We start from the raw sequence: 20336 nt of genomic DNA, 5'->3' as shown, positions 1-20336 counted from the left end.
GTCTCTCTCATGCTCTGAAATGATCCCTTTAATGACTGATGTTTTTCCCAACCATTTACATTTGATTATATGTGTTAATACCAAGCCATTTCTTTGGTGTTTTATATTTCTGAATCAGTATATATTTATGTTTCTCTAGAAGAGATGTATATTGCCTCTCTTTTTTGTATTGTGCATGGCAACTGATGGACAACTGAACAGAATCTTAGTATCCAGCAGTGTAATTTTAACAAATGGAGTAAATGTTTATAAAACAATCAGAGGAGTTTTCAGCAACCATGGACTGTTGCTGTTCTGCAAGGCTGAATCTTAGCACTCTCAAATTTCTCAGCCTACAGAAGTAATTTCCAGGTGAGTTCATACAACTATAATCAGTTACAATGAAACTATTTTAAAATTTCTGTTTTAAAAATAGTCCCTCAAGTAAAAAGGTCATGTAAGAATTGTATAAAGAATGCAATACAAGGAGAAACTGAAAAATTAATTTATTATATGAAGAAACATAACAATATTTATTAGCATCAATGACTGCAGAGAAGCAGTCAACAAAAGCTCATATCCACAATGCATTGACTGGTTAAGTACTGGCACATTCACTCATAACCACAGCACTAATGTTTTAAGGTGGTTTCCAAAGAAACGTTGTATTTGACAATCATTTTTAATATATATTTTCCCATTTACAAGGCTGAAAAGATTAAACTCACATCCAAATAATGCCTTGAATCAGCATTCAAGTTGTAAAGCACAATTATCAAAAGATGTTGCTATATCCTTTATAGAAAACTATACTAAAATGATACATTCATTTGCCACCAGAAAGCACTTTCTCAGATTCAGTGGGTCTTTTTCTTCCAAGTGCCACGTGTTTGAGTGCTAATTTTTGTAAGCAACTGGTGGTAAGAGAGAGGGCACCTGCCGAGAAGACCAAAGATTCACATATCCACTCAGGAACTCATATGAACGACACTACTTATTTCTTTTCAAACAGTAAAAAAATAAAAATAACCTGCTAATGGATTTGAATAACTATAATAACAACTCTATAAATATGCATAGCACTTAAAAACATTTTCAAAGCATTTTCACATCTATTATTCAATTTGATCTTTCTGATAACCTTGTGAGGTAGGTTGGACAAGGGTATTATGGGGAAACTGAGGCATAGAGCATTTAAGTTGTAGGGCTGGACAGGGAAGTGCCAATCTCTACACTGGGCTGTCTCCAGTAATGAGGAGAAGTCTAAACATGTTTGATGGACTTACTTCAATATATTTTGAAGACATACTTCACCCCCATCCAGCCAAATGATAGCAATTCAGTTGGAGCAGCTATCCTGACAAGTTATGGGATGTAATTAATTAGATAAAGTACCGAGAAATTTAAAAATTGAAATTATAACTGAAAAACACATTTTAACTCCAAACACATGAGAAAATTTGCTGGTTTGTTTTATGCCTATAGGACAACCTAGCTCTCCAGTGTGAACTATAATTTTGCCAATTCAGTAATATAAATAATTTAAAAACAAAAATTATCAGTTCGCCATGGCTTATGTTTTCACCACACAGAAAGAAAGTAGTGACATCCCTTCCCCAAAGTGAATGGACATACATGTGCCCAAAGCTGGGATACCTGTGTATCAAGGGTTAAAACTGACAAAATACCCAAATGAGTTATCAAACCTCTGTCCTTATAAATGTGTGCAGTGGGCTTTGGGTGTCTGACAAACCAGCACTGTTAGTTTGGTTTGGGATCACTCAAGTTGCTCCCCTATGTTTTAAATTAAAGTGATTTAAAATGTATTTGAAGGTTAAGATTTTGTAATGGTTTTTGAGACAAGCTTCCAAACCAAAGCTGGAAAAAACCAGTCTCTCCATCCCTGTCTAATTCGTAACATGCCTAGTCAGTGGCAGGCTGGTGGCTACTCCCACACCTCACTCCCAAGGCCTGAGGTGGAGGCATTTCAGGTGAAAAGGGAGCACTATCACCCCTACCATTTGCCACTGCAGAGACTCAAGGCAAGAATTTCTTTCTCACAAAAAGCTTGAAAATATTTGGTGTCAATGAACACAAGTAACTGGTGTGATACAAATATACACTTGGAATGACTAAAGAATGGCCTTACTGCTCTCCTAATCATTATAGAGCCCTTTTGTTAATCAGGAAAAAACAAAAAATGATGTATTAACATGGTAACTTTATTTTATTCAAAGTCATTATATATTTTCAAGGGTGTTTTATGTATTACAATTGTGTATCTATGCACATATGTGATTACATGAAGAATGCATGGAAGTATATGTTGTATGAAGTATTTTGATTATATATGCTCAATATTTTAGGCCTATTAAGAATAGTGCAAGTGGTAAGTGATGTGTTGGGATGGAGAACACAGTCTTGAGTGTTATTCTTATTTGGTTAAAAATAGACAAAAAATGATCTACTGTCTGGACACAAATATTGGTAAATCAAAAACATTTCAAATGAGAAAAACTAAAATTGAGGCTCTATAGTTTAGGAGCTTATTGATGTATTTCTATGAACTCTATAAATATTAAGCAATATGGATGTCTTGTGAAAGAATATATACTGCTTTCTTGACCTCTGAATGTAGTGGAAACTGATTACCAAATTGCATTTTCTCCTGTGTGCATGAAATTACTTAAAAATTTGACACCAAGAAGAATTTAAAATGACAATTATCCAAAGTGCAATGGCCAGATAAATACGTTTTGTAGGTTAACACAGAGAAATGAACCCCTATTCCATATGGTAAAATCGAGTCCATAAATAGAGTCCCTTTTGTAAATTTCTCAGGCTTTAATATTCATTCTAAATTGGTGTGATCTTTATGTTCACCTGTTTTCAAGTATTTCACTTTCAAGATTTTAATGGTAGAAATAATGGCACTAGATCTAGGCATTTTTCCAAGATAATTGAGGATATGCTAGTCAATCGTCTTTTATGAAACAAATAGGGTCTCAGATTAAAGGAAAAAATAAATAGAACATTAAAGGGTGTCAGAGGATAAAACTGGAGATCTTTATCAAATTAACTCACAATTATGACAAGTCAAATTGCATTCCATGAAAGACAAAACTTTTCTGGTCATTCCGTCTTTATAATTTAGAAAAAGTTTCTGAATCAATCTCTAATTACAGGTGGTGGTAAGGAAAACCCTCTTCCTTCAAATAATGAAAATGAAAATTCCCTATACACTGGAACTGGGTGAGAGATTTCTGTGGGGCTTTCTAAAAAACCCTTAAGTTAACCAAGGTAACTCTTCTAAAATGGTCCTGACAGGCAAGGAATGGGGAGGCAGGAGTAAGATGGTAAGAATTCTACTTACATAAGCCTCCATCATTTTGATGTTTTAACACCCCTCCTGATCCAGAATTTCATCAACATATCAAAGAATCACAACTTTCCTAAAATTCCAGGGCTTCCATAGCCAAATTTATCACTCATTTCTGCATTTATGGATGCTAAGGGACAAGGTTTCCAAATCTAGGCTCTTGAATCAATTAGAGACAGCATGCCAGGGTGGTTACGGTTGGCTATGTACAAAAAGCCCTAATAAGATGAAAATGAAACCTCTATCTATTCAAAAACTAAACTTGAACAGCCCTCCCTGAAAGCTCTGACGGGAATGATGTTGCTGATGGCAAAACCCTAGTAATCTTTTTTGGTCACCAGGACAGCTCTTGGGTGAAAACTATGTTCAGGGATCATAAAACTTCAGGTTACCCAAACCAGCACTCTGGAAAACTAGAGAACAGGTAAGCCCCTCTCCTCATTCTATCTAATGAATCTAACCAGTACAATTCAGATTTGAGGGGTAACTTGTCAGTGAAAAGGCCAGTAATGCCTAGAAGAACATAACATGGTTACCTGTGAACTGTGAAGCCTTGGGTTGCCCCTTCAACACTCAGAGGTTTTCCTGGCTTCTTCCCATATAGTTCTACATACCCAAGAGCTCTATAAAGAGGAGCAGCTCACAAGGAATTAACAGCTAACTTCCTGCCTTGTTCCCTGCGTAGGGCTCATTATTTGTATGAATAACGGGTATCAAACCCAGAAAATAATATGCCTGTGCCCTGAGACCTTGGGTCTCATTAAGCAGAGCAAAGATTTTCAGCATTCAAGAACTGACTAGGCTCAGGACTTGTTTTACTGCTAGAAGGTGTCTCATCTCTATCTCTGGATGACTGTAGATCTGACTTTCCTATTGGCTCACAGGGTTTTTGCCGCCTGCAGGCCCAGCAAAAACATCTGAGCCACCTCTGAAAGCCTTCAGAAACACTGGAGGAAAAGAGCTTTTTGCAAGGGTGGAAGAACTGATAGAATACAAGCATGAAGAGAATGGCTGTGCAGTACCCAACGAGCAGCTGCAGGACCAACAGAGGTGCGCACACATACATATAGATGTCAGTCTTGAAAAGATACCACAGGAGGAGGAGGATGGCATTCTCAATGAATCTCATCATGTAATACACCAGTAGCTGGTACCAATTATGGGACTTGCTGATGAGGTCAGGGCTGTCGATTTTCAGCTGTACAGCAGACCAGCAGAACATGTTGATACCAGTATAGAGTAAAGTTAGAAAGCATAGTACAATGGTGGTGCCCACCCGACTGAGGGCCTTCTCTATGTTCTCAGGGAATGGGGAACCACTGCACCAGAAGAGGATCCAGGGGTACAAGAAGAAACTGAAGAAGTTGATGAGTATTATAACCACCACCCAGGTCTTCAGGACGGAGGTAAAGAGGACCAGGACTACAACTCGAGTGGCAATCTCAAAGCTCCTCCACAGGAAGATACAGACATAGGCCAGAGGCTTCACTTTGACTTCATACTCATCGTACTTGATTTTGATGGCTAGGATGTTGCAGCGCAAGGCTCCATACACAATGGACAACAGGGATATGGTCATGAGGAGACCTGGGGAGAAAAGAGAGAGTATCATCAAGTCTCACCTCCACTAGGAATCCTACTGCAGCAGACACTCTGTCAGCACCCCACCCACATTCCTTGAACTCTTCTGTTTTATGTGCACAGCCTGACTTCCAGTTGTCAGCATCTGCCCACTGTGCTTGAGTATGTTTTCCAGACTGCAGAAAGCTGCTGCATCCAGATGCCTGTCAGGCTGAAGTGCCATGAATTAATACTCCCAGGAGCACCCTCAATGCCCCAATTCTAGCCCAGATTAAGAGCTGGAATACAAGTACTATGGCTTCCCCATCCATTAGATAGAATATCTCTGAGACATGTGTTCTATGCCATTTCCTAGTACTTTCTCATTGGATTAACTTCTAGTCACCCATGGTGATAGTCGTCTAATAGTTGTCTCCCTTTATTGGCTGCCTTCCCTTCCCCACCTCATTTCTCTTCTCCCGCACTCCTTACATCTTCCTCCCAAAATATATGCACTCAAATTCTTCTCATAGGGTCTGCTTCAGGGTAAGTCACACTAAAATACATTCCTGACCTCATCTGGGCCCGTCTGAATATGTAGAGTCCTTTATATGGTGTGTTTTGTTTTCTCAATTGGCTTCTAAGCTTCTGGGGAATCAAGACCGACCAACCAAATCTGATATTTCCTCTTGATGTCCCTCAGCACATACCAGCAGTAGATATACAAACAGTAATAAGTTGCTCAGTATGTTCCTCTATATCTGCAGGTTCTTTTAAATTGATACACTGACTATAGAATACTCACTGTGGTTGCATTCTTTTTTTTTTTGAATTTATTTTTTGTTATTATACTTTAAGTTCTAGGGTACATGTGCATAACGTGCAGGTTTGTTACATATGTATACTTGTGCCATGTTGCTGTGCTGCACCCATCAACTCGTCAGCACCCATCAACTCGTCATTTACATCAGGTATAACTCCCAATGCAATCCCTCCCCCCTCCCCCCTCCCCATGATAGGCCCCGGTGTGTGATGTTCCCCCTCCCGAGTCCAAGTGATCTCATTGTTCAGTTCCCACCTATGAGTGAGAACATGTGGTGTTTGGTTTTCTGTTCTTGTGATAGTTTGCTAAGAATGATGGCTTCCAGCTGCATCCATGTCCCTACAAAGGACACAAACTCATCCTTTTTTATGCATTCTTAAATTCTGTGGGGAACTGAAGAAACGAGAACTTCACTGTTACTGAGAGTCAATCTGTCTTGGGATGAAAGTCCTTAGCATTTCAAGAAGTCTCAACTCCACCTGTTTATTTCTTAAAATGACTTATGGGTAATGGGTTTATCCAGTTTATAATAGAAGCAGAAGTTTGGGGAGACAAGATATAGCTCATTTAAATGGAAAGTGGTATTACATTCCAGAGCACAGCACTGTTGGCCTTGAGTTGTACTATCTAAGATATATGATGCCAACCCATAAGTAGACTGTGGTCAAAACTGAAATATAATCACTTACTACAGGCTGCCAACATCTCTAAATACTGGCACAAGGAAGGATGGGAAGCAGGGCTATGAGTTAGGAAATGACAGCCTGGCTCTCGTTTTATTCTCGTCTCACCAGTTTATGCTGAAAAAATGGCAACCTCTCTAGGTTCTGTTTTCTCACCCATAAAATTGAGATAATACCTTTCCATGCCTGCTGCTTCATTTTTTAAAAATATCTTGAAATGTTTATTTATTCATTTTAATAAACTTTATTTTTAGAGTAGTTTTAGGCTCACAGTAAAGTTGAGCAGAAGGTACAGAGATTTCCCATATATTCCCTCACCCGACACAAGCATATCAACAACCCCCAGGATCAACATCCCCCACCAAAGTGATACATTTTTTTACAACTGATGAACCTACACTGACAGATCATTATCATCCATAGTTTACAGTTTACATTAGGGCTTACTCTTGGCATTGTACATCCTATGGGTACATTGGACATTAAATGACATGTAGCCACCATTACAGTATCATACAGAGTAGTTTCACTGCGTAAAACTCCTCTGTTCTCCACCTATTCATCCCTCCCTAGTCTCCAACTCCTGGAAATCACTGATCTTTTTATTGTCTCCATAGTTTTACGTTTTCCAGAATGTTATATAATTGGAATCATACAGTATGTGTGGCCTTCTTAGATTGACTTTTTTCACTTAATAACATACATTTAAGTTTTTTTCACCATATCTTTTCATCACTTGACAGTCAATTTCTTTTTAGTGCTGAATAATAGTTCATTATCTGGATGTGCCATAATTTATTTATCCATTCACTTGTTAAAGGACATCTTCGTTGCTTCTAGGTTTTTACAGTTACGAATAAATTTGTTATAAACATCCATATGTAGATTTTTGGAGGGGCATAAGTTTTCAACTCCTTTGGGTAAATACCAATGGGTGTGATTTGTTTGCTGGATCGTAGGGTAAGAGCATGTGTATTTTTTAAGAAACCTCTCAACTGTATTCCAAAATGATTGTACCATTTTGCGTTCTCAACAGCTATGAATGAGAGCTCCTGTTGCTCCACATCCCCACCTGTATTTTCTTTAGTCAGTGTTCTGGAATTTTGCCAATATATTTAAGGTGGATAACATAATATTCTGACATACATATATACTATAAAATGATGACTATAGTCAAGCTAATATATCTATTACCTCATATAGTTACCTTTTCTGTGGGAGAACACTTAGCAAATTTCAGGTATTATTAACTATAGTCACCATGCTGTATATTAGATCTCTAGAACTTACTTATCTGACATAACTGAAACTTTGTATCCTTTGACCATCATCTCCCTATTTCCCAGACCCATCCCTGCCCCTAGTAACTACTATTCTATTCTCTGGTTCTATCAATTTGACTTTTTTAGATTACACATATAAATGAGATCATGCAGTAAGTTTCTTTCTGTGCCTAGCTTATCTCACTTAGCATAACATCTTCCAGGTTCATTCATGTTGTTGAGAAATGGCAAAATTTCCTTATTTTTCAAGCTTAGTGATATTCCATTCCAATAGGTATATAGTAGTACCTCATTATTGTTTTAATTTTTATTTCCCTGATAACATATAATGTGGAGTATCTTTTCATATGCTTATTTGCCATCTTGTCCATCTTTGGCAAGGTGTCTGTTAAGGTCTTTGGCCCATTTTTTTTAACCTGATTGTTTTCTTATAGTTGAGTTTTAAGGGTTCTTTGTACATTTTAAATAACAGTTCTTTATCAGATAAGTCTTTTGAAAATATATTTTTTCAGTCTGTGGTTTGTCTTTTTATTCTCTTGACAGTGTCTTCTGCAGAGCAGTAATTTTTTATTTTAATGAGTTAAGTTTATTAGTTCTTTCTTTCATGGATCATGCCTTTGGTGTTATATCTACAAAGCAATCATCAAATCCAAAGTCACCTAGATTTTCTCCTATGTTATCTTCTAGGAATTTTATAGTTTTGTATTCTGTATTTAGGTCTGTGATCCATTTTGGGTTAATTTTTTGTGAAGGGTGTAAGGTCTGTGTCTAGAGTTTTAAAAATTATCATTTCTCCATTGTATTGTTTTTGTTCTTTTTGTCAAAGATCAGTTGACTGTTTTTATGTGGGTCTATTTCTAGGCTCCCTATTCTGTTCCATTGATCTATTTGTCTATTCTTTTGCCACTACTACACTGTCTTGATTGTTATAGCTTTATCCATGCCTGATTCTTAAAATTCAATTCCATGTAATTCTGTCCATGTAACAGAATTGTCTCTATCTAAATGTACAATTTAAAATGCATAGGAATAAATATTTTTCTTATTTAAGTTATGAACAAATGGAAAAACATCTATATTTGGTAGACATAAAAACTCTGAAGCTTTGGCATTTATTTGCCTGGAAGAGAAGCTCATTCTTACTCAAAGCGTCAGTTTTTCTCATAGTTTTTTGGCACTGACTTTAATTAATGATGCCATTCACTGGAAAGACTGGAATCTACTAATCAAATTTAAAAGGTAGAAACACCATTACCTGAGTTGACCGGGGAGTAATTGGACTGTTATTTTTCCTGAGAGGCTAATTCAATGGAGCATTGTAAAGCAGAACATATTAGTGATATACTTTGTGTATTACTTATACATGTAAGTGTGGTTACAAATTTCCAAACTCTAAGGATCCAGTATTAAATCATTTTTTCATAGTCCTTATGTTTTCTCCACTGTAAGAAAAATAAGTGCAGAAGATGAGCTAAACACAAATTATTACAATCTAAGTTAAGTAGTCACACATATACGGTATGTATATTGTTATATTTATGGTATTTTGACTCCAAAATATTTATTGCTTTAAGCAATACTATGGACCACATAATTTTTTCTAGTATCTATCCATTTTTCTCTTGTTCAGTCAATTATTTCCAAATTACATCTTTTTCTCTATCAAGAGAATTAGGCAATTATTACCCAGTTGGTGCTTAGTAGTAATCAACCACAGAAACCTTCTGAGAATGCATAAAACATATTTTGAAATCACTGGCTTTAATCATCATTCATACTGTTGGGCACTCACTACAAAATGTCACAGATAGAAATGGGGTCAGGGAGGGAGACACATTTGGGAGACAAGAAGCTTGTACAAAATGATTCCAATGTACATTTCCAGCTCTAGACTTAAGCTGTCATCTAATGAATGACGAGGATGATGCTCATGCAAATACCTACTGATTCAGACTTAAATGGAGAAAAGTTACCTGACAATATTTCCCAACCTTATCTTCACAGAGCCAATACAAAAGGGGATAAATTGGCAGTATTGCCTATTTAAGTGGCATTTCACAGAAGTCTAACATCCCCTAGTAATCCTAATCTCATTTCCTAGGTGTGTGTATGGATGGAGGCATTTTGCTGTTTTCATCATTATTAGAAGGGAAGACATTACTTTAGGTAAAGCTAAAAGGAAGGCTTTGGCAATATTTCAAACCCTTGGCACACTCCTAAAGCTTCCTCCTACCCAATTCCAGCCAAATGAACTCTTTCCAAATGAACCTTCCTAATTCACAGAGAAATTAACTGTCACTAGGCATGGATTTGTTCATTTCCTGACTTAACACCAAAAACTTAATCTCTATATAAAGTTATGGAGAATATTTTCTTTCCCAGAATTCCTTTTAGGAAAGGAATTTTATTTATAGGACAAGGGAACAGTTTGACTGTTGCTTTAGAGAGATAACACAAGCTGCCTATAAGATGGAGGATGGTAGATGGTTGCTTTCTGTATTATGGTTACTCTCTGTAGACACTGAATCTTCAGTAAAATGACTGAACTCATGAAATGCTTTTGTAGAATAGACTTTTCAAAAAAATTAATGAATGACTTCAAAGAGGAAACTGGGGAAGCCAAAGGGGATATGGAGTGCAGTGGCAGAGGGAAACTGGAGGAAGTTAGCACAGCAAGCTTCTAAAAATTAGAATTTTCAACAGATTTCTGAAAGACAGTAATTTTTACCTGTTTTCTTTCAACTCAGTGAACAAAGAGTCTTTCTTACGATCTGGAGCCAGGATCTCCCCACCTGCACTACACTCTATCACTTGCCTCCTCAAAAACTTTGCTTATCAATTATCATCTTTCCCTCCTAAATTCTCAACTACTCCCTTAATCCTGACTCTTTTCCCCTAGTGTATGAATCTGCCTATGTAAGCTGCATCTTAAAAAAAATCCTTCATTGGTAAAAACACGTAATTGTCGAAGACGTGATAGATGCATGGGGGTTCATTATAATATCCTCTCAATCTTTTTGTATGTTGAAAAATTTCTATAATAATGAAGCTATAATTCACATACATTTAAAGTGAACAATTTAATGATTTTTTAAATATTCACATATAAGTGCAACCATCACCAGTCAATTTTTAAAAGTTTTCATCACCTCAAAAAGAAACCCCATACACTTTAGCTATCAATTTTGCCCCCACTGGTCCTAAGCAACCACTAATACACTTTCTATCTTTAAAAATTTCCCTATTCTGGACTTTCATATGAATAATATAATAGAACATGTGGTATTGGGTGACTGGTTTCTTTCACTCACCATAATGTTTCTAAGGTTCATCCATGTTGTAGAACGTATCAGTACTTCATTCCTTTTAATGGCCAAATAATATTCCATTGTATGGATATACAAGACATTGTCCATCCATCAGTTGTTAAACATTTGGATAGTTTCTACCTTTTGGCTATTGTGAATAGTGCTGTTATGAACATTCATGCGCAAATTTTTGTGTGAACATATATTTTCTTTTCTCTTGAGTTTATAGAAGTGGAGTTGCTAGGTCATATGGTAACGTAATGTTTAATTGTCAAAGGAACTGCCATAGTGTTTTCCAAAGTGGGTTGCACCATTTTACATTTCAACCATTATTCTATAAGGATTCCAATTTTTCCACATCTTCATCAACATTTCTTATTATCTAACTTTTTTATTCTAGCCATTCTAATGGGTGTGAAATTGTATCTTGTGATTTTGATTTGCAATTCCCTGATGACTAATAATTTCCAGCATATTTTCATGCGCATATTGGCCATTTGTATATCTTTTTTGGTTGCTTTTCGTTCTTAACTATGAATCAAACTCATAACAGATTTCACGTTGCTCTAAAGGTATCCCAAAAAGTGTGCCAGAATTCAAAGCCCAGATCTGCACAGACTAAATATATATTATAGAATAAAATGTTAAAAATGCTCAACATCACTAATCATCAGAAAAACGCAAATTAATGCCATAATGAGATATCACTTTATACCAGTCAGAATGGCTATTATAAAAAAGTAATAAAAATAACAGATGTTGGCAAGGATGGGAGAAAAGGGAATGCTTATACACTGTTGGTGGGAGTGTAAATGAATACAACATCTATGGAAAACAGTGTGAAGATTTCTCAAAGAACTAAATAGAGAACTACCATTTAATCCAGAAATCCTACTACTGGGCATCTACCCAAAGAAAAATAAATCATATTAAAACGATACCTGCACTCATATGTTTATTGTAGCACTATTCACAATAGTAAAGATATAGAATCAACCTATATGTCCGTCAATGGATGACTGTGTAAAGAAAATGAGATATGTAATGGAATACTACTCAGTCAAACCAAGAGAATGAAATGTCTTTTGCAGTCACATGGATGGAACCAGAGGCCATTGTCCTAGGTGAACTAACTCAGAACAAGAGTCAAATACCATATATTCTCACTTAGTGGGAGCTAAATAATGTGTACACATGGAGACACAGTGTGAAATGATAGACACTACAGATTTGGGAGGATGGTAAAGGATAAGAAATTACTTAATGTACATTAAGTACATTAAGTACAATGTACATTATTTGGGTGATGGATACACTAGAAGCTCAGACTTCACCACTATGCAATAAATTCACGTAACAAAACTACTTGTACCTCTGAAATTCATACAAATAGAAAAAAGCAAAAGAAAAAACGGATAAAGTGTTTGGCCATCAACAAACATTTAAAACGACAAAAAAAAGTACAATTTCATTTTCTCATGCTTTTTGAATTCCCTAAAAAAGGCATCAAAAAGCAAGAGATTTCCACGTTAGCATGGCAGATTAGCTTGTTTAATCCATTATTTCTGTCAAGAACAACTAGGTAAACATCTGTTCAAAGACATCAGAGATCTTCTAAAGCAGTGAGTACTCCTGGAGCTAAGACATTTGAAAGAAAAAAAAATCTCTAGAGAAAATTCTGAAGCTCTTTTTCCCTCAAGACATTTTCCCAAATGAAAGTGAGTACTAAGAGACAAATAATATGAATACAACTTATAGCAATCTCTCAAAGCTGGTGGGTATGGGAACAAATATTGACATTCAGGCCCCATAATGATCCTAGTGTACACCCAAAGCTTTCTGGTAGAAACTCAAAGGACATCAGGAGTTAGGGTGACTAGAAAGAGATTAAGCCCTCTCAAAGACTGATATAGGTTTCAACCATCTCAAGTCATTACTGAGTCAAGTTGATCTGCATCTAGTCCATCTGGCTGCCATAAACAAAAGCAAAATCTTCCTGGAGAAAGATAGTTCATGCAGAACCTCAAAATTTCTCCAATTTTTTCTTACAAATACCTGGCATTAAATTAAAAATAACATGGTATGCCAACAACAAAAAATGACCAAAATCCAAAAATAATCATAGATAATAAAAATAGACCTATAGGAGATACAGATTTTGTAACAATCTGACATGAACTTAAAATAACTATAATTTATATGTTTTTAAAATTGTGTGACAAAATTGGGAAATTATCAGAGACTGGAAACTATTTTAAAAATTCAAATGACAATTCTAGAACTAAAAAAAAACCATAATTACAATTAAGAAATCAACAGATGGGTTTAATAGCAGATTAGATACAGCTATAAAGATAATTAGTACTCACTAGAAGGTAGGTCAGAAGAAAACACTCAAATGGAGAAACAAAAAGCATGAAAAACTTATGGTAGAGTGAAAATGTCCCAGATAGAGAAAAAGAGAGAGAGAAAGAGAGAGAAAAGAATGGCTCTGACGCAATATGTGAAGCAATAAAGGCTGAGAATTTTCTCAAACTGCTAAAATATCAAACCAGAGATTGAGGAAATGCTACAAAACTCAAGTAGGATAAATATGAAGAAAACCACAACTAAGCATATCATGTTAAAATTGCTGAACACCAAAGTCAAAGAGAAAGTCTTTAAAAGCAGTCAGAAAGTATAAGTAAACAGATGAACTTCAAAGGAGTAACAATAATGACAGAGGACAGTAGCATTTCAACAGAAATAATGGAAGCCGGAAGATGAATGATAACCTAAAAGTAGGAAGTAACACAGTCCCAAAGATGAAGGTAAAATAAATACATTTTCTGTCAAAACAAAAATGAGGAGAGGGAATTTGTCACCAGCAGATCTGCACTAAAGGAGAGATGCTAAAAGTAGTATTTCAGGCCCATAAGAAATGATCCTATGTGGAAGCATGGAGATACAAGAAGGCATGAACAAGGACCAAAAGGGTAAATACAACTCAGTTTTGTAATGAGTGAAAATACTTGAATAGTCTTTTCACACATGTGCATGCATGCACACACAAACGCATGCACACACAAACACGTACACAAACACATCCCCAAAATGGCCACTAAAGACATGAAAAGAAAATTAGTCCATTATTCATCAATAAATGCAAATTCAAACTACGATGAGATATTACACACCTACTCCATCACAAAAAGTAAAACCAAGTGCTGGCAAGGATATGGAGCAACTGGAACTCTCATACACTGCTTATGGGAGTGTAAAATGGTAAAACTGCCTGTGCAGTCTCTACTTAAGCTAAACATTGACATTGCTTTTGGTCCAGCAGTTCTACTCCTGCATATACATGCAACAGAACTGTATATATATGTGTACTAAAAGGCCAGCACAAGGATATTTATAGAAGCATTAATTGTCATAGTCACAATCTGGAAATAACCTAAACATTAATCGAAAGCAGACTGTATCAATACATTGTGGTATATTCATACAATGGAATATTATACAGCAATGCTAAGGAACAAACTTCTGTTACAAACTACAACATGGATAACTTTCGTGAATACAGTGTGAGTGAAAGAAATCAGAACTCTGATTCCATTTACATAAAATTTTAAAACCCAGGAAAAAATAATCTGTGGTGTGAGAAGTCTGCTTTCTGCTTAGTGGTTACCTTTCGGGGAGGTGGGTGAGGAAAGTAACTGAAAAGAAACATAAGGAGTCTTTTGGGGATTCTGATACTCTTCTGTTTCTCACCTTGGATAGAGAACTACATGAGTAAGTTTACTTTGTGACAAATCAATATTTGCCCTTATGATGAGTATAGTTTTCTGTGTGTCCTTTATACTTCAATAATAATATGTATTTGAAAAAACTAGGTACACTGTTACTATACTTAGTAGGCACTCAATAAATGTTTATTAGATTAGAATTTTTAAAGGCAAAAAGGACTATCGTTTCATTGTTATAATGGAGTTGTTTCAGATATATTTTTCCCTACCCTGGCAAAATGCCAAGTAGAAAATAGACATGACATAAACCCCTACTTAGATTACTACAGCAAAACTCATTCTGCAATATAACCAGTATGATGCCCTAGTACTGTTAAAAGAAAATTCTTAAAGTCTTAGTGACTAAGATCTCACTGTTACCAAAATCTCTCTTGAACATCTGTCAGTTTACCAGCTGTTTAGCCAAAAATTGAGGACTTTTCCTTCAACACATATTTATATCTTGTCCTCAGAATTGTGAGAACAAATACTATGGCCCATCACTCACAACCCACATGACATGATTATAACTGTATACTCTATAATCCTTAGAGATCCTGAGTGATTTTGTTCTTTTCTCCCAGACGTATTTCGATTTCTTGCCTAAGGACCTGGATGATAAGATCTCTTCCAGTGCATCTTTCTTATGCAAAAAATTATTGCACTCTTATTTCATGCCAAGGGACTATTGTAAGAATTTTACAGCTATAAATCACTTAACTTCTAACAATCCTATAAAGTAGATACTGTTATTATCCTCATAATAGAGATGAGAAAGTGGAGACATAGAGATGTTAAATAACTTCCCAGAGATCACTCAGGTTAACAGAGCTGGAATTCCAATCTAAGTAGTCTTGCCCCAGATCATAGCCTTAACCAGTAGGCTCTTCTGCCTAAATAAATATAATTACGTCTATTTCCCTAGCAGTGGTCTCAGCTCCACATTTTATCTCTTTTGTTACTTGAAGGCAGGAAGGAGTCCGCTACCCTTAAAACTGCTCAGGACCTCAAGGAGTCTGGAGAATCCACCAAGGGTACTTTGAGGATTTGTTCAATTCTTCCTTGCTTCCACTGAGCCCAAATTTCATGTCTGTCTTCTATTATGCGAGTATTTCATATGTAAAGACCTTCTGAAATCATGCTGGTTAGGCACCCGAGAATGGGTAAGCCTCACTGTGCTAAGCTGGTTTCTGAGAATTGCCTCTCAAGGAATAACCAATGATCAGAGAGAAGTGGGGGCAGAAGCAGATCCCTCTATCTGCCCTAGCAACTTCAACTTGTCCTCCTCCTTCCTTATCATCCTGCCTCAGGCAGAGAAAAGGGGCATCAGTAGTTGAACTACGCAAAAAAAAAAAACCTTCCTTTCAATAGCAGATCAAGGAAGTAAGATCCTAGACTCATATATGGGGCCCTCTATCAGCAAAATGGAAGCAGCAAAATGGTATCTAACAGCAAAATGGTAGCAAGACCACTCAGAATCCCAAGACAGAATTTCTCTATTCTACTGCAGATTTTCAGGTAGGGCAAGGCATCACAAACCCTCTTAAAATGTAGCTACTCATGTACAGTGAACCTTGTAAATAATAAAGCATGGCCATTAGACCCTCCATGACTGAAGCAATCTCTCGTATTTTTTCTTTTGCCAACACTTGAACCATAAACACTCACAAATATTTGCATGCACATTCTTACCTCCACTAATCTTTTCAACTACCACAATAATCCTCAGTGCATTTTTCTTCCCAAATCTATCTTCCCTTCCCTCTTTTCCAAATACTTTATTTTTTGTTCTCCTTATTTTATGGTCATGTTTGATACATGTCCATGGTTGTAAACAACATGAAAGCCTTTTAGAAATAGGTAGGATAAAAAGAATGAAAAACAAGTGGTTTGGACCTTGCAAGGATATCACTTCTTCGATGTGTGATTATACCTACTCAGTGCCTCTAATTCTATGCAGCACTACCAAGACCTACTTACTTTACGGAGATGTGGGTGAGGAATCAGAAGGCCTATACTGGATACTGGATTATTCAAATTGTTATATAAGCAGCAGTTACATGTTCCACTAAACTCAAGCACAGCCTTGACAAGACACCCTTGTCTGGGGGTGGGTAGGAGGCATATGTCTTCCCACTAAGTACCACTAAGTAACTTCCATTGACTTGTGGCCACAAACTCCAGGAAAAACTCAGAGCCAACATCATGCCAAAGCCAAACCTAAGCAAAAACTCTTGGTGGGTGGATGGAAACATTCTCCCCCCGGCACATTTGGAGGTGGGTTTAATTTAGGAGGAATGAATATGAACCCACCTTCAAGTCTTGCAGACTTAATATAATCTTATAATAGGCATATACCATTATGCAATCATATGGACCATTGTTTAGGCTGCTACAGCAGCTATGTATACTATACTGACTATAGCTGAAAATGACCTCTGGTGCAGAAAACCATTAAATTGAATTGTTAGAAATGTAAGCCAATAAAGTAAGACAAGTACCAGAGCATCCAATCTACTATCAGATATATACAAGCTATTTCTTTCTTGGATTTGCAATATGTGACACAGACCATAGATGGTCTGCAAAATCTAAAATATTTTTCTTCTATCCCTTTACAGAAAAAGGTTGGCCACCCTGCAATAGAACACTTTTCTGCCACAAAAATGAATAAACTAAGTTTACATTCGTCAATGTGTATAGTTCTCAAAAATATAATGTTGACTGAAAAAAAAAATGCAAGTTTCAGAAAGTTATTTGCAGTGTGATAAAGTTTAAAGACCTACAAAATCAATATATCCTATTTATGGATACAGTGCCTATGCAGCAAAGTTATAAATCATGCACAAGAATGATAAACTCTGAAATCATGACAAGGAAGACTCACAGGGTGCCCCAACTATACTATAAATTTTATTGCTTAAAAAGGAAACAAATACATATCTAAAGCAAACATGTCATGTAAAGATCTGATAAAGCAAAGAGGAAAATATACATATACACACACATATATATATACATACACATATATATACACATACATATATATACACATACACACATATGTATATATTTGGAAATATATATACACACATATATATGTATATATTTGGAAATATATACATATATACTATACACCTATATAATGCTTTTCTAGAGAATCCTAACATACCAACAGAGCTGTAGACTATTGAGCAACAATAAATGTTTTATTTAAACCATTAAGTCTTTGGTGGTTTGTTTTTCAGCAATAGCTAGCTGATACAGCAGAGACCTCTCACCCCCTTTCCAGGCATATGGCACCACAGTCTTTATTCACTCCAGGCTATTCCCTCAAGTCTCCCTCCTTCAGGAATATACAAATGAAAAACAGGCCTCAGTCACTATGCTCATAAATACTCCTAAACTCCAGGGTACACACAACAAGCCATCTCTAAGGGAGGTAAGCAACTGAGATAGGCCTATGGGTTCCCAGCTTCATAAGTCAGGGAGTGACTTGACTACCCTTGTTGCTAGCACCGTTCATCTTGAAATTCTACTTTAAGTGGCTTCTGGAGGGGAGGAAGTAACCTATCACCATAAATAAGTTACAGAAGATCCTCTTCTCTTCTGCCCCTTCTCCCCATGTAAGTCCTTTTAGAATTGGAAGGTATGGGTATGTGAGGTTGACTGTGGTAGTGTTAGTTTGTTACTCTCAGAAAATCCTGAGAGAAGAAAACTGGACAGTCCTTAGTGGCTTTTTTTCTGAAGGTAATATATTCAGCACATGGGCCAGATGTCATTTCTGGAGGAAAATGAAAAGTCCCATTTAATTTCTTATTATATAAGAAATAATTTCTAACAATGAGTACTTCACCAATAGAAGTGTCTTTTGAATACTGACAGCTCCACTGCTGAATATAATCAAGCAGAGGCTGGTGGAATACCTTTCAGGGACACCGAATAAGTGGTTTCTACAGAGTGTGCAAAATCAAACATGATGATCTCTTAGGTCCCTTCCATGTCTAACATTCTCCAACTCCACAAGAAGCAGTATTGGTTAAAACAACTAACATTGGGCCAAGTGTCCAAAAACTGGGTCTTGGTCTTGGCTTTGGGCCCTTAAACTTCCTAAACCTCAGTGTTGCAGATACTGTGGGTCTCCAATTTAATTGGTATCCTTCCTCTCTTCTTCCTTAAAGGCAGAACTCTAATTCTGATTAGGTGCTATTCATCCTTCCACGTGTTCAAGGAAGATGATCCCAGGTTTGACCACTGGAGTAAATAAAGATTAATATAGACCAGTCTCCTAACTTATTCTGTGTCACAGACAAATACAAAAATTATACTATTTGTAACTTGTATTCATTGGGTTAAGAGGATGAAGCTGGTCTATCCACTCCAGGCCTTGCCCAGCTGTTCTGTAGGGTCAAGGATATCTACACCTCAGAGAAATCTGTAACTTCGTTTTCTATTCCTGTACCTAGAGATTGGTTTGGCATGGACATGTGACCCAATCTTGGCCAAAGGAAACAGAATAGAATTATGTTGAAAAAAAGAGGCATTCCTCCCTAATAAAAAGAAGTACACAGGAAGAAACCTCCCTCTTCATCATGTCTGCATGTAATGTCTAGACCTAAAACTACCTGTAGATGTTTTAAAACATGGCTCCTGAAGTCCTGTGGAATACCACCCGTCAACAAGTGGGGTCTACGTTTTCTCTTCTTGAATCTAAGATCATGTGACTCCTAAATAGGATCAAGCAAAAATGATTCTGGTTTCCAGGCCAACATATTAAGACACAGAAAACTTCTACTTCATGTCTCTTGGAATCCTCACTCTTAAGATCTAGCTTCCATGTTGTAAAAAAGCCAAGAGAGGTCCACATGGAAAAGAACCAAGGCCTCCAGCCCTCAGCCCCAGCTAAGCAACCAGTATTAAACAGTACCAAATTGCCAGCCCCTAGTCAAGCTGCCTCAGCTGATGCCATATGGAGCAAGGCAAGCCCTGTGGATACCTACACAAATTACAAAATCATAAGCAAAAGAAACGACTGCTATTACTTTAAGTCACTAAGTTTTATGGTGGTTTGTTATGCAGAAATACATAATAGATACATGGTCCTCTTGCAATCATCAGGGGAGACACCAATAAGAAACCAAAGAAGACAGATAAAAAGATGGAAAGTGCCTGGATCCTCGACACTGTTGTGCTAATAAGTTAGTCAACCGTAGGATCACTCTGCCTCTGAACTTATTATATGAGATAATACATTTTTACAATTTTAAATTGCTTTTAGTTGCATATTCTATCACTTGCAATGAAAACATCTCAAATGATACCCTCACTTTTTTCATCTATGAAATTGAGATTAATTGGCCGGGCGCGGTGGCTCCCGCCTATAGTCCCAGCACTTTGGGAGACCCAGGTGGGTGGATCATGAGGTCAGGAGATCAAGAGCATGCTGGCTAACACAGTGAAACCCCGTCTCTACTAAAAAACACAAAAAACTAGCCGGGCGTGGTGGCGGGCACCTGTAGTCCCAGCTACTCAGGAGGTTGAGGCGGGAGAATGG

At 36.8% G+C, this 20336-nt stretch overlaps 1 protein-coding gene across 1 annotated transcript in view; it reads right to left on the bottom strand.

The window, feature by feature from the left end:
• Positions 1-468: 468 nt before the first annotated feature.
• XK (X-linked Kx blood group antigen, Kell and VPS13A binding protein) overlaps positions 469-20336 on the bottom strand; it is a 44941-nt gene continuing 25073 nt past the window's right edge. Inside the window, exon 3 of the mRNA XM_005593277.4 lies at positions 469-4945. Coding sequence (XP_005593334.1) covers positions 4119-4945 — 827 coding nt within the window. The 3' untranslated portion in view covers positions 469-4118. The remainder of the gene's footprint in view (positions 4946-20336) is intronic.

Source organism: Macaca fascicularis, chromosome X (assembly GCF_037993035.2).
Source record: "Macaca fascicularis isolate 582-1 chromosome X, T2T-MFA8v1.1".
In the NCBI taxonomy this organism is placed as follows: domain Eukaryota; kingdom Metazoa; phylum Chordata; class Mammalia; order Primates; family Cercopithecidae; genus Macaca; species Macaca fascicularis.
The sequence above is the reverse complement of the archived record's forward strand: the minus strand, read 5'-3'. Positions and strand labels throughout refer to the sequence as shown.